This window comes from Acomys russatus, chromosome 27 (genome assembly GCF_903995435.1).
Source record: "Acomys russatus chromosome 27, mAcoRus1.1, whole genome shotgun sequence".
NCBI lineage: Eukaryota > Metazoa > Chordata > Mammalia > Rodentia > Muridae > Acomys > Acomys russatus.
In genome coordinates, this window is record NC_067163.1 from 47,546,018 (window position 1) to 47,571,707 (window position 25,690).

Genomic DNA, 25,690 nt, shown 5'->3' on the forward strand with positions numbered 1-25,690 from the left:
TAGATCTGGGTAGGGGGTCGATGTTTACTGCACATATTGTCCTTGGCTGGTGCCATAGTTTGAGCAGGACCCCTGGGCCCAGATCCACCCATCATAATGTTCTTCTTGTAGGTTTCTGGGACCCTCTGGATCCTTCTGTTTCCCCATTCTCCCATGCTTCTCTCACCTAGAGTCCCAATAGGATGTCTTCACATCTATCCCAATTTCCTGACAAGTGAAAACTTCTATGGGACATGTCCCTTGGGCTAGTGTCCAATTATGAGTGAGTATATACCATTTGGGTCTTTCTGCTTCTGGATTAACTCACTCATTATGATCCTTTCTAGTTCCATCTATTTGTCCACAAAATTTGGGAATTTCTTGTTTTTAATAGCTGAGTAGTGTTCCGTAGTATAAATGTACCTCAGTTTCTTTATCCAGTCTTCTACTGAGGGACACTTAGGCTATTGCTGTGTTCTGGCTATTATGAATAAGGCCGCTATGAACATGGTTGAGCATATGTCCCTGTTATGTGCTGGAGCATCTTCTGGGTATATTCCAAGGAGTGGAATAGCTGGGTCTTGAGGAAGCCCTATTCCCAGTTTTCTGAGATAGCACCAGATAGATTTCCAAAGTGGCTGCACTAGTTTGCATTCCCACCAGTAATGATGGAGTGTTCCTCTTTCTCCATATCCTCGCCAGCATGTGGTATAGCTTGAATTTTTTTTTTATCTTAGCCCTTCTGATGGATGTAAGATGAAATCTCAGAGTTGTTTTGATTTGCATTTCTCTGATGACTAAAGACGTTGAGCATTTCTTTGTTTCTCAGCCATTTGATATTCCTCTGTTGAGAATTCTCTGTTTAGTTCTGAGCCCCATTTCTCAATTGGGTTATTTGGTTTGGTGTTGTTTGATTTCTTGAGTTCTTTATATAGTTTGGATATTAAACCTTTGTCAGATGAAGGGTTGGTGAAGATCTTTTGCCAGTCTGTAGGCTGTCGCTTTGTTCTGTTGACAATATGATATTTATTGTAACCTGAATTCTTCAGAAAATAATATTAACATCACTGATTTAAAGTTATACCTAATAAGTGAACATTTTCCATTAATACTAATACCCATGATATGTTTAAAACATTTGAAAATGTAAGTATCTTTGCATTGGCTCTTTATTTTATTTCTTTGTATATGTGTATGAATGTAAGCATATGCACAAAGATCAGAGAACAACTTGGAGTAGTTGGTTTTCACCTGGTATCTTGTTGAAACAGAACCTCTTGTCTTTGTTTTCTATAATTAAGCACCAAGTTCCTATAAGAGCAAAAAAGTGTTAGTGTTGTGTTCAGTAAAAACACTGCATTTCTTAGTCCTGACTTTGCAGTTTCAGGGAGCGTTGGTATTAAGGGAAGTAGCAACATGCACAGTGCAGAGAGCACTTGCGTCTTCGGATCCGAGGGTTCAAGGAGGCTGTGCGGTGTGATGTGGATGAGCACTGTAAGAACTATGATTTGCTGTTCATGGGGTTTTTGAAATAAGGGCTGCTTATATGTTAGGCATTATCAGGAAAGGGAGTGTCTAACCTTTTAACTCATCTGAGCCACATTGTCAGCTACAAAGTTAACACTTGAAAGCTATGCAATCTATTATAAAGCAAATTACAGAAAAATCTCAGTCTCATAATTTTGTATTGGGCTGCGTTTGTAACTGTCCTACTCTCTTGTAACTCTGTGGATAACTTCTGGGTATCCTTTTAAAATTTAGATCACATAAAAACAATGGCATGTGGAAGTTAGAGGGGCCACCAAACTCAAACCTTACTACTACAGAAACTGAGGCAGAAGGATCATTGAGCCTAGTACTCTTTCCAAGTGAGCCTTGGCTGTATAGTAAGGCCCTGCCTCCAAAAGTAACAACAATAAATATCCCTCACATAGCATTTTTCTCCTATAAAATTTAGAGCTCCTTAGACTGACATTTGAGTAACTACAAATATGCAACAAAACTACCTCAAACCATTTCTGAACTTGATTTTACCATTCTCCTTTTTAACTTAACTTTACCATTCTATTTGCAGCATGACGTTATTCTTAGCCCTGCGGTCACCAACCTAGACTTGATCTTTCCCTTTCTGCTATCTAACACATTCATATCTGCCAAATGCAAATGGTGCCAGTTTGTTTTCCTAGATAACTATTATTTAGCAGTTTAGTTTCTGCCCTACCTTAGGCATTTCTTCTTTTGACTTCTGAATCTCCAAAGCAGCTTCCTAATATATATTCCCTCTGGTCCACTTGTATCTCTGATTTATTCATGTGTGTGTGTGTGTGTGTGTGTGTGTGTGTGTGTGTGTGTGTGTGTGTGTGTTTGCAGTGTGGTGTGGGTGGGTGTGAACGTGAGCATCTTATCCTGGACCTCCTTGCAGTTGCAAACAAGTGTTCTACCACAAAGCTACATCACCCACCCCCACACATCTGTTCTTAATGTGTTAGTGAATATGAGGAGGGACTGGAAATATAATTGTAAGTGAAATCAGAATTTAGTAAAGTATATTTCTATAAAAAGTATGCTCATAGGCATTCATATGTATGAATAAAAGTATATTTGGGAGATAATTTCTTTAAAATTTAAAGAATTCAGATGTTAGCTTTATAAATGTTTAATGATTTTTTTTATTTTTTTAAATTTTCCCATAGTGAACCTCATATTTATGAGAGAAACACACACACAGACACACACACACACACACACACACACACTAAACCTCATATATATATATATGAAAGAAAAACATACATGTGCATGTGTGCTCGCACACACACAAACATGAAGTAGGTTCAGTCCAAAGTAATTTTTGAGGACAAAAGTGGGGAAAATGCTCAAAAGGCTCTATTTGAATCATTTCTGACACTATCGGTGACCTTAGAAAAAATTTTAAATTATACTGAAATTAGAATCCAGATTTGTAAAGAGTTTTCAAAGTGATTGACAGTCAGGAAAATGGAGATAATAAATGTAAAAGTATATTCTCCACACATGATAAAGATAATAGATGGGAAAGTGGACTAAGAATTCTTTTTAAGTTTGAAGAAACTTTAAGCATTATTGTAGGTTGAACGAAGAGAAAGTAGGTAATTGGCTAATCAGTTAGTTTTTGCTGAAGCATGTAAATATTGCCAGTAGGATAATTCCATGCTATCATAAGCTGTGTTTGAAAATGAGTCAGTTTGTGCCTGCAGCTGATCATGTGATGTACAGGGCATACCTGAGAGCAGAGGTTGATAGTTCGGCATCTATCAGGTCGATAGCTAATGTGTCGCTTACTTTTGGGAATGAGAGCAGGAGATATAAAAGTTTGTGAGAGTGTTGTGTAGTATACACTTAGGCATCTAGAAGTGGATTGGATCTCTGTGATGGTGAAAAAATAGTGCTTTGGGTTTAATGAGGAAAACATTTAAAAACCTCTTTAATGACCATAAAAGCATGCAGTCTCTGTTTTTAAATAATTATATTTGGAGCTTAATGACTTCTGTTCTTACTACCTTTCCATGCCAACATGGCTGTGGGAAGTGCCAGGGCTTCTTAGTATCTGCAAGTGACCAAGTATTCTAAGTGGCATGTGGCTGTGCCCAGGGAGCAGGGCACTGTGGCCCCACTCACTCTTTAAACTTAGTACATTAAATGACAAACAGGGAATCCTGCAAAACCTGGCATCTCTGTATGGAGGCAGGCCCAGCTCTTCAAGAGGAGGGAAGCCAAGGAACAATGAGGAAGAGGTATGCTTTCCGCATGCTCAGTGCCTCTGCCACGCAGCCATTTTTTTTTTTTTTAAGCTCATCACCTTCTTTTCTTGCATGGTTTAAATGCTTAACAATTATTTTAAGATTTTGTAAGTCTATAGGGACCTGTTAATATATTTTGACTGACGTGCTGTCATAATTTTGCCCCACAACTCCACAACTCCTTCTCAGTCTTCTGAGTTTCAATTTCTTTTCTTTTGGTATAATTTAAAAATTTGTAATTATATAACATTTTCTTTCTTTGCAGAAATAAATTGCTTTAAATTAAATACAGAAGCTAATATTTTCATTTTTATTAATGAAATTTGAGAAGTTTTGTTTCTTGTTTTCAGATTAACACTTTTCCATAAATTAAGCTTTTTTTTTTAAGCAGTAAAAAATGCTCATTATTTTCCTTTTAAGTGAATGTTTGTTTTGTTGTTGTCATTGTTCCTATTTTAGGTTTATCTGGCAAGACTGAGGCAAATAAGACTACAAAATTTTAATGAGCGTCAACAGATTAAAGCCAAACTTCGTGGTGAGAATGTAGGTAAAAGTCATTTTTTTCCAAAAGTAATTTAATAATAGATTAAATTAAAACATGCTATATCCATAATAAAGTTAAAACTGTTAAAAGAAAATGAAGGTCAAAGACCAGAAAACTATATGTAGAGATGAAGTAAATCTTCAGTATACAGTTTCAAATTGGTAAGATCATTTGTTCCATAGGACTTTTCATGGGGAATACACTGGTATCCGTGAAAGGGTTATGGGCCATGTGACAGCGTTCTCTCTCTTTGTCCTTTGCTCTGGAGGGCTCAGTCGCGGCTCTGGGAGAACACTGACCTGTAGAGTGGCTTCATTTCACATGCGTTAGTTCTGGCTGCCATGGCACTGAGCATGGCTGCTATTTGCTAAGTGGTGTGCTTGTGGACAATTGTTCTAGAAAGAAGCTGATGGTGCCAAAAGACAAGAAACAACCGAAGAGGCTGACTTGAGGCTCAAAAAGATGGAGTCACTTAAGGTATAGACTAAACAGTACAGCTTCTTAGGAAGAGAAGAGCTGAGGGAGAAAAGTTTGCTCTTAACATTTTTTTAATATAGTTATATAATTTTCTTCTCTTGTTTTAACTTTTGATTTCCCCTTTATCTGTCACCTTACAATTTCTGGAAAATAGCATTTTTTTTATCTTTATACAACATTTATGAATGAATTAATTATTAACTCAGTGAAATTATGATATGAATATATAAAGCTGTGTGACAGTGTAATTTTATAAAAGTAGAAACGGCCAGAATGGGCTTACTCCTGTAATCCCAGCATTCAGTGGCTGAGGCAAGAGGCTTGCCATGAATTTGAGGCTGGGTTTTGTATATATACGTATGTATACCAAGACACTGTCTCAAATAAGTAGCCTTAAAAATGAAGTTTACAGCTATCCGTTTCTCCAGAGATGAATGGAACTATGTATAGCAATTGTCTTAAACATGTACATTTTAACTTCCATTCCAGTGCATTTGACTTATTTTCACTTGCCAAATACCAACTGATCCCCTGTTGTCCAAAGTGAGAGGGGTACAGAGTGAGCGTGGTGCGTTTTTATTCTGGAACCACCCACACGTGTACTTCTTTGACAGCTACACTTTCAGCCCCAGGTCGGGGGATGGTGGCCATAGGCTGTCCTGAGAACTAATTGAGTTAACGCTTTTCATTTCAGGCCCAAACACATGCACGTGCTGCTGTACTAAAAGAACAGCTGGAGCGCAAAAGAAAGGAAGCTTATGAGAGAGAGAAGAAAGTGTGGGAAGAGCACGTAAGACTTTTTTTTTTAATTAATTTTATTAATTTATTCATATTACATCTCGATTGTTAGCCCTTCCCCTGTTCCCTCCCATTCTCCCCTCCCTCCCACTTCCCCCCTTCTCCCCTCCCCTATGTCTGTGATTGAGGGAGACCTCCTCCCCCTATATATGCTCTTAGAATATCAAGTCTCTTCTTGGTAACTGGCTATCCTTCCTCTGAGTGCCATTCTTAAGCCGTCTTGAATTCATGTCCTCGGGCTCCTTCTGAGGACTCAGTCAGCTTTGCAGTTTGTACATCTTGTAGCACTGAGGGTGGAACCCAGGGCCTGGCACTGCCAGGCATGTGCTCCAGGGCCGGGCTGGAGTAGCCCTTTCTTCTAATTTTTATTCCTCTCCATTTCCTTCCTCTCTCCCTTTCCTTTCCTACTCACCTTTTCCTCTCTCTTCCAGCCCCACCCCAGCACCATTTGTCTTTCTAATTGAAGGAGAATCTGCCACTGACTTACGCTGCTACATAAGATCTTTCTAAATTCCTAAAATATGTACACATGACTCCCTAGCTTCTGTGCCAAAACACTGCCTTTCCTGTAGATTCTCCTCTGCTCCACCCTCTGCCTAGTTTCCTAATACCTCATGTGTGGGTAACTGTAGGGTTAGAATACACTTTACTTTCCTCATAGGACTTGTTCTTTATTTGGGTTTTACCCTCTTTTCATGGCTCTTCTTCTTTCATATGTTTGGTTTTCTTTGTTAGGAAAATTGTACGGTGATTTTTTGTTTGAACCCTGTTGGAATTTACATTGGTATTACATTATAAGTTAAGTGTAAGAAATGGTGTGTTTATAAAGTTTTATCCAGGAACATGTTAAACTTTATGGGTTTATTCATTATTTTATATTTAAATTCTTATTATAAATGTTACATTAGATAATTTGTAATTCTATCATTTTCCATCCCTAACAAAATATTGCTCATATTTGGAGAAATTTTAGACTTTTACTATTATTTTAGGCCATAATAAGTTTCCTGGTCTACTGATTATCATGTAATTTTGTGGGATTTTAGAAGTCGGTCATGTCATTGATAGGCCATAATGGTTCCTCCAGTTTATTTTTATAGTATGCAGGCATTTGAAACTACTGTGTATGTGTTGTTTTTCTTTAATCTTGACTACTGTACATAGCAGAGAAAGGATAATATCCTTACATAAAATCACGCTTACAGTTCCGGTCAGAACAGGACTGGCCCTCAGGGTTCCCAGAGTCTTGATTCCTATACATTTTTCTTCTGCTTTCTGTAAGATGGCCTTTGCTTAAAGTTTTTCTAATTGTTGTATTAGCTGGACTCTTGGGACAGTATTAGGGAATAACAGGGACGGTTTGTTCTCGTCTTAACAGAAGTGATTCCATACAGCGCAGCACTGTGTGCTGTGATTCCGTACAGTGCAGCGCCATGTGCTGTGATTCCGTACAGCGCAGCGCCGTGTGCTGTGACCTAGGAAGACATAGCAGTTTTATGTCCTGTTTACCAACTTTTTTCAAAGATCATGAATGGAAGAGTCAGAACTCTAGAGTTCAGAAAGAGACTAAGAATTTCTGAGTAAGTTCTCTTTGATTTATATCCAGTGTAATTTTGGATGTAGCATTTTAAAGTTCTTCTGTCTTTACCTCTTACATTTTTCTCTTTAATTTCAAAATTATAACAGTGGAGAACATACTTTCACCTTATTGCCTCCTTTCTGGCCAGATTTCAATTTAGCACAAACAAGACATGAATGATGGCAGACTTCCGTCTTTTTAGACATCTAGAAATTGTCTCCTGGTCCACCGGCCAGAGCATCATCTGACTTATTTAGATTCCATATTTGACTGGTCTTGTTCTTAATGGAGTGGTCCTTGTTTATCCTCTCAGGCATAGTATCAATACAGGGTTAGCATGAAGCAATAACTGGTAGCTTACCATTTTTGCCCTCCAAAACAAGAGAATTGTCAAGACCATCCTTTTACTAGTTAAGAGTCAGAAATTTCTTGTATTACCCAAATCTATTCCCAAACTTTTCTTGCCCAAAAATAGTTGTGAGCCTTCCAACACTGGAAACAGGCTGCATTAAGTCTTCTAGGATTATATCTTCAGCACAAGAAACAGAATCTTTATTAGTGCACACACTGCTTTTCACATTGCCAAAGACAGTGTCTTTCAGGACAAGTCAGTGTAAAACTGTGTGTGTGTGTGTGTGTGTGTGTGTGTGTGTGTGTACGTGCGTGCGTGTGTGTGTGTGTGTGTGTGTGCGTGCGTGTGTGTGTGTGTGTGTGTGTGTGTGTCTGTGTGTTAAGTTTTAAGTATGAGTGTTTTAAATCTTTCTCATCATGAGCTTATTAACATCATGTTCAGCTACAATATCACAATTACAAATATCTTCCTTATTTTTAGATTAACCTTAAATAATCCATTCAAACATTCTTCATAGCCCATGAAGGTAGGTGGAATAATGTATCCAGCAGACATGATGAGCCTACATGTAGTCTAATTGAGCCTTAATTTTTTATTTATTAATTAATTAATTTACTTTTCATCCCAGCTTCACTTTCCCCTCCCTCCTCTCCTCCCAGTCCTCTTCCCCCACCACCCCACCCCCCCCTATTCCTTCCTTTCTCTTCAGAAAAGGAGCAGCTTCCCATGGATGTCAACTAGCTTATCAAGTTGCAGTAGGACTAGGTGCATTTTCTACTGAGGCTAGAGGCAACCCAGTAGGCAGAAAGAGTCCCAAAGTCAGGCAACAGAGTCAGAGACAGCCCCTGCTCCCACTGTTAGGAGCCCCCAAGAAGACCAAGCTACACAGCTGTAACATATGTGCAGAGGCCCCAGGTCAGCCCCGTGCATGCTACCTGGTTGACAATGTAGAATCTGTGAGTTCCTATGGGCCCAGGTCAGTGCATTCTATAGGTCTTCTTGTGGTGTCCTTGACCCCTCTGCCAGCCTTATTTTTTTAAATGCCAAATTCAGACAAAAATCTTCATGGAACATCAAATTATTTGATAATAGTTGGTGTAGATTTCACTTTTTGGTTCCCTGTAGTCTTAGACACTAGGTCATCTAGTCCTTATTTGCTCAGTGTGCACACACAGGCCTTCCTTGGCAGCAGGCCTCTACTTTCTGGCTTTGTTACCTACCTGTGTTACCTTACGGTAGGGTGAATGTCGTGTCTCAGTTCATTCTGTGAGTGCCGTGTAGGACACTGACACACAGCACATTTATCAAATGTTATTGTCTTCCCCAGACACGTAGGCTCTACTCAGAACAGTATGCCTCCCACAGCTCAAATTCATATAACTCGGAAAACCCAAACTAGGATTAGCTTTGTCATGATGATGATAAAAAACAAGTGGATAAATTTGATGGGAATTTTGTGACTCAACTTATTCAACTAGAGAACTGTTCAGGAAACCTCTGTTTATTGAATATAGGGAGGGAAAATGTGTTTGGAATGGCATGTCGTCAGCTAATAACCTGGAGTTACTCTTTAAAGAGAAATGTAGCTGTGATATATCCTTAGATGCTACAGAACTCCGTGTGAAATATCCTATATTCGGAATATGGGGTCAGGCCCTTTTGACATGGTCCTGACATGCATACTCATCCCTACTAATCCACATACAGAAATGAAATGATGCTTACCGTTCTGTGACTTCAGACTTGACAAAGCTTCTTACATTCGTAAAGCTGGCCCCGTTTCTTGTGTACTTTTTTTTTTTTTTAAACTTTTGTCATTTGGTGACACTGCTGATTAAGTTTCAGTACATGGTAACATTGAAATGTGAAACAGAAGATCTTACAGTGATAACTGAAAGCATGCAGTGGAGATGGAGGTGCGGTGAAAATGTCTTAAAGGACACGGCAGGCTGTGTGCTTCTATAGGGTTATTTTAAAACCTGTCCTGTAAGAGCCAGGTACATAGCTTAGCAGTAAAGGGCTTGCTGCATATGCCCAAGCTGTGGATTTAATTCCTAGTACCATGAGGAAAAAAAAAAGTTTCTGGCCATGGTGGGCTGTGTGCTGTGAGTTGCAAGCCAGCCTGGGCAACATGCACATGCATGCACAAACACACATACACACTCATATACACACGCCACTCTGACGTAATGAAATGCTCAAGTCAATGCATTAGTCCTGTTGAAAAGTTTTATATTTAAAAATGGATGCATTTTGTAAAACTATGCTTAGAAGGAAGTATTCTAGACTTAGCCATGTGATCAATTTTATTTTAAAAATTGGCTTTTTAAATTTTTTGTTTTAAGATTTTTTATAGGTTTTGTCTTTTATAAAACTTTGTGAGTTTTCTTACACCTATTTTATTTTGAGAATTTCATACATAAGTACTGCATTTCCATCATTTTCACTTTACAGTCTCCATCTTCCAACTCCTGTGTTTCCCTGATACACACGCCCTGTCAAACTCATAACCTCTCTTTTATTATCATTGTCACAGACACACATTCACACACACACAGCCTACTGATTGTCCTAGTGTTGCTCATATGTATGTGTTTCAGGCTGACCTATCAGGACTTGTCCCTGGAGAAGCCTGATAAGACTCTGTTTCCGGAGTTCGGTTTTGTTCCTTTCTCATTGCTAGCTTTCTGACTTAGGGGTGAGTTTAATATCTCCTCCCTTCCCTTGTCAGTTAGGAGTGACTTCTTCCTTGAGCTCTTCCATCTTCACATAACACAGCTTGTTCTCTGATTCAGATCCTGTTTAACTCAGCGGTCTTTTTTTTTTTTTAGTATTTAAAGCTTTATTTATACATGGTTCTGCTTGCACATACACATGCAAACCAGAAGAGGGCACCAGATCTCATCTTAGATGGTTGTGAGCCACCATGTAGTTGCTGGGAATTGAACTCAGTACCTTTGGAAAAGCAGATGGTGCTCTTAACCTCTGAGCCATCTCCCCAGCCCAGCAGTCTTGGCTTAGATGTTTGTCTGTTACTTTAGGCTTTAATATAGAAATTCTTTAATATAGAAATATTCTTTAATATAGAAATTCTTCTACTGATTATACTTTATAGCTTCCTTGAAAATATGAAGACCATGATAAAGAATTTCACACTCAGGGTTTCCATTTGACTTTACCTGAAGGTTTAGGTTTGGTTTGGAGACAGGGTCTCATAACCCAGGCGGCTTCCAACTGCCTGTGTTAGCAAAGGACAACCTTGACCACCTTAACTTCTTTCCTCCATCTAAGAGCACCAGAATTTGAGACATGTACCGCCAAGCCAGGTTCTGAGTATCAAGACCTTCCTCACATTCTACCATTTAAGTATGTCCTAGCCTGAAAGAACTTTTTAGCAAGCATGGGTAAATGCAGACAGGGAGATCGATGGCTGGGTGGCAAAGTTTCCTGCTATTACAAGCCCGAGTCAGATCCACAGCACTGATGTAAACACTGCAGTGTAAACACTGCACTGTCTACCTGTCTTTCCTATACTCAGGAAGCTAAGACAGAAGGCCCTTGGGATTCACCCAAAAGCCAAGCTAGACAAACCTGCAAGCTTCAGGTTGAGCAGGAGAGCCTACCTACGGAAACAAGGGAGAGGGTGGCTGCAGAAGATGCATAGCGTCAGTCTCTGGCTTCCATACACACACACAAATAATTATGACTAATGAAGTATAATTCCTTGAGGCGGTGAGTATATGGGTCTTTTTTTGTTTGTTTGTTTTTAAGGATTTCCTCTATGCTCTCATTTATAGGTGCCTGCCCAATAATTTCAAAAATGATTTTTAAGATAATATTTTAAATTATGAATTAAAATGAACTGTAAGCTGAAAGGATGTCTAATGTTATCCTTAGTGAAATTGTTTCAATCCATATATAACTATATTCTTTTTTAATCTTTTTGAATCTTGGTTTTTGAATTTACAAGGTGAAGCATTTGACTTGTGGATCATAGTTTCTAGTGAACTGTATTCTAAAACCTTCAGTACATTGCCTAAACTTTAACTTCTCATTGTACACAGATGACTTTTCATTTTTATTCTGCATTCTAAAGATCAGAAACATGGTTTCTGCAAGTTAATTTGCCAGTAATTCAGTTTAGGCTTTTTGTGTTTAAGCCAAATGACCTTATTTGATAAAGGTTAAATCAATAATTGCTGTGTGCTTCACACAATTTATTTCATTTGATCTCTTCAAAAAAGAGAAAATGGCAACAGCACTCTTTTGTTAGAGAAAAGAATTAGTTCTTGAAATACCAAGAAATAATAGAAAGTCACAACACTAGTCAGTTTGAATGTGAGGCTTTGACTGCAAAAGTGTGAGTTTGAGGGTGGCTGGGGAGAGCTCCAGGGAGGCTTCAGCACCCATCTGCCTTGCATAGTCGGTTCTTGCTCTTTTTTGTTGTTATTTCATTCTATTTCAGACCATTTAGCATTTCTCAGTAACATAGAGATTCTTGTATTTTCCCCTTTTCATTCACAGTCCTTTAGGAGAGAATATGGAGCCTTAAATATTCTGGGTATTTGTTATCTAGATGGTGTTTGGTACAGACAGGAACATAATGCACCTTTTAGTCTATTAGTAAATCTTAAGTTCTGTGAATTTGTTTACTCATAAAAGAATTACATTAGACTTATGGATTGAAATACTAGAAAGTAATTCTTTAAGAGAATTGGCACAAGCCGGGTGTGGTGGCTTTAATCCCAGCACTCGAGAGGCAGACACAGGCAGATCGCTATGAGTTCGAGGCCAGCCTGGTCTAAAAGTAAGTGTAGGACAGCCAGGGCTATACAAAGAAACCATGTCTAGAGAAACCAAAAACAAACAAAAAAAAAAAAAAAAAAGAGAGAGAGAGAGAGAATTGGCACAAGATTCTAAAAATGTCACTGTCATTCACAACAGCAATGGTTTTATTTTGTTTGTTTGCTTCACCTTGTTTTGTTTTGTTTTGTTTTAGACAGGGTTTCTCTCTGTAACAGAGCCCAGGCTGTCCTGGACTCGATTTGTAGGACCAGTTTTACAAAAGGCCTTGAACAGTTCCTTAATGTTTGATTTATAGGTGTCTGCTCTGGTTTTTATAGAAATCACTTAATTTTTAAATGACTTTTAATATATTCTCAAAATGCCAGAGTTGTGCAGGATAATTTTGGAGCTTATTTCTATTTCCATAGAATTTCAGAAGCTTTGAATATACATTCTTGTGTTAACAAAACAGTTAAACATATTTTAGCATGATCCTTCATAGTGACAATACTTTGTTGTTATGAGTTCTAGAAACTTTTAAAGGTTATTTCACATCTTGACATCACGTAATTAACAATGTTTCCAGTGTTTAAATAAATAGGTACTGGTATAAAAAGAAAATGTAGAAGCGTAAATATTAGGAGTACCACTTTATCCATAGCTCAGTAGGTACTGTGTGAAACGTGACTCTGTGAAAATCTTGGTGAACTGAGAAGTAGGTAGCAGCTCATCCCAAGCTGCCGTCAGCACACTTAAATCTCAGTTTCTCGTTATAAATACACAGTTCACTGTCTTGGGAGCTAGGAAGACTAACACTGCACATTGCTCTTGCAGAAGACCTAAGTACAGATGCCAGCACCCATGTCAGGCAGCTCGCAACCATCTGAAACTCTCACTCCAGGAGAAGCTCTTCTGGCACCTCTACTCAAATACACATATACTTGTGTACATACACACATATACACAGTTACAAAGTATAGAAATATAGTTTTAAGCATACAATCTTCATATTGATTATAGAGTCTAAATGGCTAGTGCTTGATAATAACAAGTATGTATTGATATAATGTAATAACTAAGTCTTACTTTCTGACCTGCCACTCATCCATTGTCATTCATGTTGATATTTTTATAATAAATGCCGTTGTGTTGAAAAAGATGGGTTTTCAGACTTTAAGGAAACAGTGCAAAACTTGGAGAAGTTTTCGGAAGCATTTCTTTCTGAAGTGTAAGATTAATAAGCTACTTTCACACCAAACATTGTATTAGAGTAAAATAAATTAATAATATTAGAAGCGAGTGTTTTATAAAACTTTTAAAAATTGTTTGTGTGAAAAAAATTGTGTGTATTTATTATGTCTGTGTGTGTGTGTGTGTGTGTGTGTGTGTGCGCGCGCGCTTGCATGATATTATGTGCACCAAGTGTGTGCAGGAGCCCATGGAAACCAAGGAGGGCATTGGATCTCCTGGAACTAGAGTTAGCAATTGTTGTGAGCTGCTCTATGGGTGCTGGGAGTTCAATGTAGGTCCTCTGCAAGAGCGGTAAGTACTCCTAACTGCTGAGCATTTCCTCTTGCCCCTAGAAAACTTTGTGGCAACCATTTTATGAGACACTGCTAGTGCAGTTTTAGCCAGTTTTGGTTTAGGAGTGTGTGCCAGATGGCTCTATTTCCATATGAGACTGGAGGATTTTCTTGTTCACTGTTTTGCCAGTGAGTAGTTAAGGAATGAGACTCGTCTGTACTAGGCATAAGAGATGGGAGCCTTTTATTTCTCCATGAACATATGCAACCCAGCGTGTCTGTGTGCTCCGTCTCCTGCAGTTGGTGGCGAGAGTGAGGAGCTCAGATGTCCCTCCACCTTCAGAGCATCGTGAAACAGACGGCTCTCCGTCAAAGCAGGAGATGAAACCTGTTATTTCTGTGACTTCAGCTTTGAAAGAAGTGGGCCTGGTAAGTTTCATAAAATTTATAACTCCTCAAAGACTAAAGATTACTTTAAATAAAAATAAATATAATGTCTCTTTGTTTTTTTTAGAGAAAAAATATCTTTGGGAATGTCTCTTTTGGCTTCTTCTGAATATTGGAACTATTCTGCCCATAGATTTTATCTAGGGCTCTATCATGGATAAATGTGCTGAGTACTCTGCTCCTCAGGATTCCCATACCCAGTCAGTCAGTCTCAGATCCTGAGTGTTTGAGGAAGTCATGCTTTTGCTGATGTGTATCACACAGGCCTGTGATGATGGTGTCTGTAGGGCCGGGTGATAGTAGTTGTCGTTAAATCGTGTAACTGTTTACACAGCATGTCTTCCTGTTAGGTAGCATAACTCATCTAGAGAGTTATATGGAGGATGTACATGGGCGATATGTACTTACCCATTTTAAATATGACAGTGAGCGCCTGTGGGCGTTGGCAAGGGAGTTGAGTGTTCTTCGGACAATGTCTCACAGATGCTTGTGCATAGGTGTGGGGGCATATATTAATGACTCTGTTTTCTACTTTAAAACAATTTACTGACAGACTGGTCAGATGGCTCAGTGGGGATCCCTGAGAGCAGGGAGTTTGAGACTGAAGCACATGGTAGAAGGAGAGAATGACTCCCACAAGTTTCCTCTGACCTCCATGTGCATGTAGCAGTAGCCACACACACACGCACACGCACGTGCTCACGCACTAAACAAATGTAGTTAAAACATTTGGAAGCAATGTACTGAAAATAATGTGTCAGTTATATACCCTAGCCCTCATGATTAGCAAGCTTTTTTTTTTTTTTTTCCTTAAGAATTCTTGCTCGGGGCTGGAGAGATGGCTCAGTAAATAAGAGCACTGTCTGCTCTTCCAAAGATCCTGAGTTCAATTGCAGCAACCACATGGTGCCTCACAACCATCTATACTGGAATCTGGTGCCCTCTAGGAACAAACTCCAACCATTTCAAATTTTGTAGCATAATAAACGATGTTCAATGTAATTACATTAAGTTACTTGCTTTTTTAACCTTACTTCGGAGTCTCTGTATGCTACACAGATAGGAACAAGTAAAAGTTTAAACTTGCAAGTGTCTAAAATGTGAAGACTGTTCTGGGCTAAGAGAAATGGCTTAGATTGTCTAGTGCTTGCCTGGGCTTAAATGGCCCTGAAAGCATTCACTCCAGCATAACAACTTAGCAACCTGTTTTTCTCTCCCAGTAGCTACTGCTTGTAACTTGTATTTCTTGAGACTCGTTAGGGTTTTCATGTTGCAGGGTTTATTAATTACTACACAGATTTCTTACAGTTAAACTGTTTCGTGGTTGCTCTTCAGCGCTTCCTATAAGAATCTGCTGTTCTCCCAGGAGGCTTCATCTCTTTCTGATAATGACTTTGCATGTGCCACATTGTTTACAGCAGCCTTAGATACCATTGTGTGGCTTCCTTCCTGGTACCCAGTCTCACATCTCAAGTAGCTGTTCATCTCTCTGACTGCTTTCCTGGGTAAAATCCTCCTTGTCTCATTTACATCTGTTACTTTAAATCTGACCACTGTATGCTCCTATATTTTCCAAATATTATAAAATTTGAGATAGTCCATGTTACTATGTTACATTTATAGAAACTGCTTATTTAAAACTGTGAAGATTATTTAGTCACACTGAGTCATAGCCTTCATAACAACTAATCTTTTCCTTTTCATATAATTTTAAATTTTAAGTTGTTTAGAATAGCTTCGTTACACTAATCAGAAGCAAAATCTACATTAATGACACAAATGAGTTAAGAATCTTTCTTGCCAATCTTTTTTTTTTTTGTTTTGTTTTTCAAGACAGGGTTTCTCTGTGTGGCCTTGGCTGTCCTGGACTTGCTTTGTAGACCAGGCTGGCCTCAAACTCACAGCAATCCACCTGCCTCTGCCTCAGCGCTGAGATTAAAGATGTGCACCACCATGCCTGGCCGCTAACCTTTTTCCTTAGAGAATGAAGCTAGTTGTCAGTTATGTCTATGCTATGGTGGTTTTTGTGTATGTATATCTGTGTGTGTTTGTGTGTCTGTGTCTGTGCCCATGTTCATGGGGGGAGCAACACAAAGAAATAGCACAGCTTATCTTGAATTACTTTATCTATCAAAACATCACCTGGGATTGAGAATTTGTCTCAATTGGTAGAACGCTTGCAGAATCATTTCTCTTTAAGATGTGTTTATTTATGTGTATGAGTGTTTTGCCTGCATGTATCTTTGTGCACAACGCACATGCTTGGTGCCCCAGAGGCCAGAAGAGGGTGTTAGATCATTTAGAACTGTAGTTACAGATGGTTGTGAACCACCTCCTGGGTGCTGGGAATCATTCCTGGTTCCTCTGCAGGAGCAGCCAATGCTCTTAACTACTGAGCTATCTCTCTAGCCCCAAGATCCATGTTTTTTAGAAAGAAAAAAAATAGAGACCCTTTTTCTAACTCTAAAAAACAAAGTATATTGATTTTCTTTTCATGTCTGTCATTGACTTTATCAAAAAAATTAGATGCCAGTGGGGACAGAGATAATTGTTAGCTGTAATCCACAATTGTGACAAGTAACTGAGAATTGACCCTGTATATATTAATCTTATTGACTGATAGGTAATGCTTGCATATTTGTCACCACTAATAGTGAAAGATGTCATGCTAACATTTTACAGGAATGAGAAAAGGTCGCAGGGTCAGTTAAATGAAAACTAAAAGTAACAAGATATCCACTGTTTTAAAAGAGTTCTAAATGGTTTTATCTCTTTCTCTTTGACTGTCTTATGTTTAAAGGATGGAAGTTTAACTGATACCCAAGAAACTTTAGAAGAAATGGAAAAGAGCAACAATGCTGTTTCAGTAAGTACAGTTTTCAAAAATTCTGTCAGGCATTTCATTTAATAATATGCTTACTAAAATTTAGCTGTTTCAGAGCAAGCGAGAAATACTGCGCAGGCTAAATGAAAATCTTAAAGCTCAAGAAGATGAAAAGGAAAAACATCATCACTCTGTGAAAGAGTATGAGAAAGAAAATGCCGTTTCCTCTGATCGCAAGAAGTGGGAGGTTGGAGGTCAGCTGGTGATTCCTCTGGATGAAGTGGCTCTGGATGCATCCTTCTCTGTAACGGAAAGTATGTGCGAATATGGTAATGTCCTGTCTTCCTCTAGCATGCACATAAACTCATGTTCTGGCCATCCAAAGGAGCCAGCATGTGGATGGCTTGAGAGAGGAAGAAGAGTTCTGTGCATCTTCCTCATGTGCGTGAAGTATCTTCTAGTAGAATAGGAACAACATGGAAAATAGTTTAGTCTTTACAGGAGCAAAGATTTTTATATAAGAGTACACTGAAAGGATGGAGAACTAAGGAAATGTACTTAAATTATATTGTTTGAACCCCTTACACCATGTTAACTTGTTACTGTTTTTTGTTTTCTTGTTGGAGTGAAGCGGGTGCCTGGTAGGTAAGACCATGTCTCACTGTGCATCCAGGACTGTCTGTGAACTCCGTGTCTTCTTTTTTGTCTTCCAAGTGTTTAAATTATAGGCATGTGTTGCCCAGCTCCCTTGCTCTTAGTTTTTTGAGATAATATCACAGTATATATACCAGGCTAGCCTCGAACTCCTAATCCTCTTGCCTGTCCCTCTGAATGCTGGGTACATGCCAACATGCTCAACTCTAGCAGTCATTCCTAATAAAAAATGAGCAATAAAAGCTTTAAAAGGCCCGTTAGCCTTTTGCTAAAGGCTCAAGCACCCAACTGTGTTCTTATTTTTACATTGTTATAGGCACTGGAAATACTATAAACAAAATAGATGTGTATGCTCACACTAAATAGGAAAGTGTGACTGTGAACAACACTTGTTTTAACTGATTTCAATAACTATTTTTTGTCTATTTCTTTTTAGTTGTGTGGAAGCCCAATAGTTCTATATTGAATGTCTCCTGTATACCAACCACTCTTCAGGTGTAGAAACATGATGATAATTAAAGCATAGTCCCTCTTATAGAGGGTAGAATGTAATGGAAAGGGTGGCAAGCAGAAAGACAATTGCATTGATAAATACCACACTAATGATAATGGGCTACTCTGAGAATACTTACAATTGCAGAAATGAGTCTTTGGAAGTCAGGCAAGTGGTTTCTTTAAAGTATGATGCACTTGGCGAAAGTAGTAGCTGAGCCAAAGTCCAGCCAAGAGTTTAGGCAGAAAATAACCAGGACTCAGGGGTAAGAGATTTTATCCCACATGCCTCATTGTGTAACCCTGCTTTTGAGCTCCTGGTTGTCTTGCCTGTCTTCCAAATGCTGGAATGGCAGGTGTGTACCACCATCCCTAGCTCCTAGCCCTTGTGAAGCTTAGGGGATTTGATATAATTCAACAGGAATAGTTAAAACTCAACTTTCATGACAAGAAAAGCAAACGAGGAGTCTGGGAGGCTACACATAACCTTATCATGAAGGGTCTACAGTCTGACTTCAACAAATATAGACTTAATAGCGTGGAAGCGGGGGGGACTTTACAATTGGGTCTTGATGGCGGTTAATGTATAGACTCACAACTGGTCAGAGAACATAGGATAAAAGTAAGGGGAGTGCTTGCTGAAGTGGAATATCTCTAACACACACAGCGGGGCGGGGGGCACTAGAGAGCACACAGCATGCAGAAATTATCATGGAAGACGGGATGGGGAGACTGTAAGAGCCAGAGATTGAGGATGACTGCATGACAGGAGCTCTGCACACATAAATTCATGGTGTCTGTGGTTGTCTGTAACGTATTCTAGCACAGAGAGGAAAGCAGTTTATGAGCCTCCATCCCTAACTAACTGTAGACAGTTTGTGGCTTCTTAGGGAGGGTGAGTCAGTTTTCTTTAAGCCTGTTATGTCTGTCACCCTCCCCTGGATGGCTGTGTACCCAGGAGTATGTGGACAGTACAATTTGACTTGGTGGGTTTTTTTTTTTTTTTTTTTAAGGACATGAAGTTAGGTGGGAGGAGAGGTGTATCTGGGTGGAGTTGAGGGTGAATATGATTGAAATACATTATATGAAATTCTCAAAGAATTAATAGACATGTTTTTAAATAAATAAAAGGGAGGTCATCAAATGTATTCTCTACTTAAGATGGTAAATATTTTACATTTTACAGCCCTTATAGAATCTGTTACAATCAATTTTGACACCTGTAGAAGAAAACATCAATATATTTGAACATGGCTTTGTACAGTTCTGATTTATTAACACTGAGATTTGAGTCTTATGTAATTACTATATTCCTTCTCTTTTTTTGGAAGAAAGCTTATGATTACTTCCTGTAGCATTTTTATAATAGCTGCTTATAAATCATTGTTATGTAATTCCAACGCTGTGTTCTATTGTGTTGACTGTCTTCTGTAACAATTAAGATTTTTATATTTCTTTGTATGTCCTCTCAGGTCTTTCATTCTTTTTATTTCCTGTCCCAGGTCTTGAGCTGCCACCCGCTCTTGAAAGTTCTTTTACAGCATGCTTCTTCAAGCATGTCTGTATGGATTCTCATTCCTCTCCTTCTGCCCTTGCCTAACTTACTGCTTCCTACTGTGAGCAAGCGTTCAGTGCCTCAAGACCTCCACATCCGTAAATGCAGCAGCCATGTTTTGTAGATCTCTGCATATCCAGACACACATACACCCTTTCCTTCCCTCATGAGCAGTAAAGCTCATTTGTTTTTAATTTTTTGTTAGAATTCCAAGTAATGAGTTTTCTTGTGGGATTTTCATACTTTATTTTTATTGATAACCTCCTGTTATTTCTTATTTACTTTGCATATCTTGCATTTCCTTTTAATACATAAGCTTTTTAGCTAAGCTTGTGTGACATGTACCGCAAGTTCTAGGCTTTCTGTGTATATAGCTCAAACTTTATACATGAAAATAATCAATAGGTAGTAAAAGGACAACAACTGCTGCTGATATATGAGGTGAGAAGCTATGGCTGAGTAAGAATGCTTCTGGAGCAGTGAGTGGTTCTAACCTGTGGGTCTCCATGCCTTTGGGGTCGAACAATGCTTTCATGGGATCACCAAAGACCATTAAAAAGCACAGATATTTACAGTAGCAGAATTTCAGTTGTGAAGTAGCAATGAAATAACTTTATGGTTGGGGGTTACTACAACACGAACTGTGTTAAATGGTTGCAGTGTGAGGAAGGCTGAGGACCACTGTTCAGGAGTAATAGGCACTGCCAGCGTGACGGCTGAGTGGGGGCCAAAGCGGAGAGATACATAAGCTTCCTGGAAGTTGCTTTAAAAAGCAGTGTGTGTGTGTGTGTGTGTGTGTGTGTGTGTGTGTGTGTGTGTGTGTGTGTGTGTGTGTGTGTTTGTTTTGGATGACGTCTTGCTATATAATACTATCTTCTAGCTTGGAACTCCTGTCTTAGAGCTTCTGAATTCCAGGGTTCCAAGTGTATGCCACCATACTCAACTTGATCTTATTTTCTTAAGAAAGTAGGAAGACTGGCCACAGTAAACCAAAACCACAAGAACTGGGTGATCAGTTCCACTCTGCCTTAGACCTGCTAAAGTAGTTCCCTAGAATCTTGACTGATCATTTAGGTCTATCTCTAAAAAAAACCTGAGGAACGGTCCTTCCTGTTACCAGGTAATTGCTGGTGTTAGCTTGTTTGTCTTTGCAGAGTACATTTGGATATATGTGCATATAAGTGGATATGTGTATATGTACATATATACACACACATATATATACATGTATGTGTATGTATATATGCATGTATGTCTATATATATGTGATGGATACTTCTTTTATTTTACATTATCATATCCAGGTTTTATTATTTGTATTGTTCTAGGCTTTATTTTTAAGTTTATTTTACAGATCTTATTATAGTATTTAAAAATTCTTTACATTGCTATAATATTCCATTGTATTATCACATACAAATTTCTAGGATTTTGTTATGAAAAATTTCAAGTATGTAGCAAAATTTAAATAATTTTACAGTGGATGTTATAAATCCATTTACATTATGCCATTGGTGTTTTACTGTACTTTGTCAATATGCTCTATTCATGTCTTCTTTTTGACATAATTCAGAGCAAACTGCAGATCTTTGTATGTTTCTCTGTAAGTATTTTAGAGCATTTAGTCATCATCAGAATTCACTTTATTTAGAAGTGTTTCTTCTTTTATGTTATTTTGTGGATAATTGTATGCACATGCTGTGATTGTACATTTGGTGAGTTCCAGCAATTGTGTGGACTGATTTACTGCATAGTGTCAACTACTACCATCACGCCACAGAGTGTCATGGCCTTTCCTTACCCAGACTTTGTCCAGTATTTTCCCATTGTAGCTTGATCATTCTGGTCCAAGAATGCCAGATAAGCCAACTCTAAAAGTTTTGTGTTCTTTTGTGTCTGGCTTCTTTGACTTATCATAATGGTTTGGTTTTTTTCTTTTTTTTTAGAGGCATCTTTGTTGTGGTTTTCATTATTTGTTTTAAGGATTCTTTATTGGTATAGTTGCTCTGTACTCAATCTGTTTAGGCATTTATATTGAGTGTGGGTTTGCCTTTTTTAATCCACTGATAACACCTAATTAGTATTTTTATACTATATACATTCTGTACAACTTAAATATATGCCACCTGGCTTTATTTTCTCTGATCGTCCATCTGTTTTTTGTTTGTTTGTTTGTTTGTTTGTTTGTTTTGTTTTTTTCTCTATTTCCTCTCTCTCTCTCTTTTTTTTTTTTTTTTTAGCAACAGTTCATTACTCTGCTGGATCAGTATTTGATTTAGCCTTAACAGTATATAGTTTTATGAAATCTATTTGCAAATGGTTTTAATGCTTAGCCTATAGCAGCATTGTAATACTTGGCATTTATTCTTTTCCTACCTCTGTGCTGTTAATGGGATGGGTGAGGTACTTGTTTTGCTTGTGTTTATGCTATAAAATTAATAACCTATTCTAGTCATTAGTTCTTTAGGGAGACTTAAGCAGTAAGTGAGAAGGTGCTATGTGTCTATTTTGTATTTGCCATTTCCAGTGTTGTTTACCTTCTGTGAAGAGGAGTGTTCCACCTGGCCCTGTTTCTTCTGCTTGCTAGACTCCCTCTAAGAGTTGCTGTGCTGCACTCTCCTAGCGATGTTCTTTCAACTTGTATATGTCTGTAAAAGTTTACTATGTCTGCCTTTAGCAAATATTTGTTCATGAGCCATGGAATTCTAGGCTGATGTTTTTATTCTTTCCTACTTTAACTATATTTTCCTGTTATTCAGTTTGTCCTGGAGTCATGTGTAACTCACTCCTAGCTGCTCTCTATGTGCAATGAATCACTGCCCTCTTGCTTTTTCTGAGATGTTCTCTGAAGCCCTGGTGTCAGGGAGTTTGGTGATGACATGCCTTGTTACCATATCCATCCCCTTCCTTTGGCTTATGTTTCTTGGATTTGTGAGTCATAGCTGTCAGCAGTTTAGGACGATTCTTGGCTGCCATTTTCCCTGTTTCCTTTTGGTCTTTCCTCCTACAAGTCCAATACTCCTCTTCCTCCTCCTCCTCCTCCTCCTGTTCTTCCCTGTTTCTTCTTTTATTCTCCTTTTGGTGATGGGATCTAATCCAAGCCTCTGCAGCAAGTAATCTACAAGTAAACTACATACCAGGCCCGCTTTTCTTACTTGTCAGTCCCACAGCCAGTCTTCTTTAGTTTGTTGAACCAATTGAATTCAGCTATACTAATCATTGTAAATGTCCTTTTCCAGAAGGTAATCTCATCTTCATCATCTGTCATTTGGACATTGGTTTTGATTGGTTGGTCATACTTGATTGTTTGTTTGTTTGTTGGGGACAAAACACTAAATTTTAAATTGTAGAGTTTATGGTTTTTATGTTTATGTATTCCTATAACTGTTCTTGACCTTTGTTCTGGAATACAATTAAGTTAGTTATGACTATGTTGATCCATTTAGGTCTTCTTCCTAAGCTCTGCAAGTGGATTCAAGCAGTGTTTAGTCTATGCTTAATCTTTCCCCTTAACTGAGTCAACAGCCTTTCTGAACAATCTGCCTAATGGCTCATGAATTATAACTATTTCTGTTCTCGCTGATGGAAGTAGGGGCTATGTCTGGCTCTCCATAAATTCCAAGCCTTACTCCTCCTCTTCCTTCTGGGTGGTCTGCTCTAGAGACTACAGTGATCTCGGTGCTCATGGTGAAGTGTGCCCTCGTTTTGGTACTCCTCCTGACAGACACTAGTCATTCTGCCCTCCTGGATCCAAGCCCCGTTTCTCAGTTCAGCCCTCCACTAGCCTGCGGGCTTTCCCCCCATGCTTTAAAGGCATTGAATTTTTTTCCAAAGGGCATTCAGTTTTTCCAGTGTCATTTGTTCCAGAAAGTCTCTTTTCTATTGGCATTACTTGGCACTTTTTCTCATATATCAAGTAACTTTAACTTCTGAGTCTTATTCCTGTTTGTTTTTTTTTTTTTTAATCCTGTTTTAACCACCTTTTAATTAAAGGTTTATTATAAAGAACTTGCAAAATTAAAAAAAAATCATATAGCAAGATTAGCCAGACCCAAAGTCTATACATCTCAACAACTTTCTATAAGGTGAGCACAGCTACTGTAAAGCTGTGGGGCTTCACATTAGATTTTACACTTCCACTTAACTGTTATGTTTGTATATCTTATCTGCTAAAAAAGATCATTACAAAGTTAAAACTAGAACAACAAATAGGTTTGTATCCTCTTTTATGATCCATGTGTCTTTTACCTTGCCCATACTTTTAAAATTAGGTCCCTCATGATAACCATGTTGGTGGTACAGGACTATTACTTGGTGATTTGTATGTGTCTTTATAACTTGGAGTCTATTTGCTGTTCCCCTTTATGCTATACCCTAAATCTTAATAACACATCTTTCAGGTGGTATCATAGTCAAGAGAAAAGAAACCTATAGAGTGAATCTGTATTATAAGAGGATTTATTAGATTGGCTTATATGACATGACACAGTTTGAGTCTTCCAAAAAATGGCTGTCTCACACCTGAAAGGCCAAGAATCCAGTAGTTGCTCACTCCATGAGGCTGAATACTTCCTGTTACCAAAGGCCTGGAGGGTTCCTGGAGAGCCACTGGTCTTCAGTTAATATCAGACATCTAAAGAAGCTGAGTTCTGGAATCAGAGAAGGAATACAGCAAAGGCAGCAGCAGCAGCAACAGCAACAGCAAAGTAAATGAACTTACAGTGAGGTGAAAGCAAGCTGCAAAAAGCAAAGCTTCTTGGGCTGTCTTTCACATGGTCTGCCACCAGAAGGTGCTGTCCACACTGAGGGTACCTGATCAAGAAAACCCTTTACAATTGTGCCCAGTCATCTTCCTTTCAACTGATTCCAGGTCTAGTTAAAATTGAAAACCAAGATTAAACATCATAAATAGCTTTTAAAAAAAAACTCATTTTGTGTAGGCTGCAATTATAAGGCCATATTAATGTATACCGTATAATTATATTTATTACTCTTAAGTATACATTGGAGGCTTTTAAATCTTTTTTAAATTTAATTTATTTTATCTGTATGAGAGTTTTGCCTGAATGCATGTCTATGCATCAGTTGGTGCCTGGTGTCTACAGAGGCTAGCAGAAGGCCTAAGATCCACTGAAACTGGAGTTACAGGTGTTTGCCAACTACCATGTAGGTGCTGGGAGATAAACCTGGGGCCTCTGAAAAGGCAGCTAGTGCTCACAATCACTCAGTCATATCTCCAGTCCCTATATTCATGTTTTATTACCAGACATTATGATGGTTGTAATTATTTTTGCCTTACTAAGTTTTATTTAAATTATTCAAAATTATTATTGTGAATTTTTTGTTGTTGTTTGTTTTTTTCGAGACAGAGTTTCTCTGTATAGCCTTGGCTTTCTTGGACTCACTTTATAGACCAGGCTGGCCTCGAACTCACAGCGATCTGCCTGCCTCTGCCTCCTAAGTGCTGACATTAAAGGCGTGCGCCACCACCACCACCTGGCCAAAATTATTATTTAAAAAAGGAAGTGTTAGTTGTCTGGTTATGGTATATAAGCTAAAATAAGTCAGCTGTTTCTGCCTTTTTGCCCATAATGTATATTTATCTTATGATTTATTTTTATATTAGCTTTTAGCATGAAGCAGTTGGTTGGATAATAGAAACTAAGTCTACTAAGCAATGAATTACTCTATCTTTGAGAATTATTTCTCTATATTTCTTTCCTCACAGAACATACTGTGGGAGAGGTTATTAAGTTAGAGCCTAATGGCTCTCCAAGAAAAGTCTGGGGAAAAAGCCCTACAGATTCTGTGCTGAAGATACTCGGAGAAGCTGAACTCCAGCTACAGACAGAACTACTAGAAAACACAGCTTTTAAGAGTGGTGAGCACGAGAAGTAATGTT

At 38.4% G+C, this 25,690-nt stretch overlaps 1 protein-coding gene across 1 annotated transcript in view; it reads left to right on the forward strand.

The window, feature by feature from the left end:
* The window catches only part of Nek1 (NIMA related kinase 1), a 125,820-nt gene that overhangs the window by 68,344 nt on the left and 31,786 nt on the right, over nucleotides 1-25,690 (forward strand). Inside the window, exons 19-26 of the mRNA XM_051170046.1 lie at nucleotides 3,669-3,752; nucleotides 4,218-4,301; nucleotides 4,702-4,779; nucleotides 5,474-5,569; nucleotides 14,117-14,245; nucleotides 17,064-17,129; nucleotides 17,203-17,401; nucleotides 25,517-25,669. Of these exons, the coding sequence (XP_051026003.1) occupies nucleotides 3,669-3,752; nucleotides 4,218-4,301; nucleotides 4,702-4,779; nucleotides 5,474-5,569; nucleotides 14,117-14,245; nucleotides 17,064-17,129; nucleotides 17,203-17,401; nucleotides 25,517-25,669 (889 nt within the window). The remainder of the gene's footprint in view (nucleotides 1-3,668; nucleotides 3,753-4,217; nucleotides 4,302-4,701; nucleotides 4,780-5,473; nucleotides 5,570-14,116; nucleotides 14,246-17,063; nucleotides 17,130-17,202; nucleotides 17,402-25,516; nucleotides 25,670-25,690) is intronic.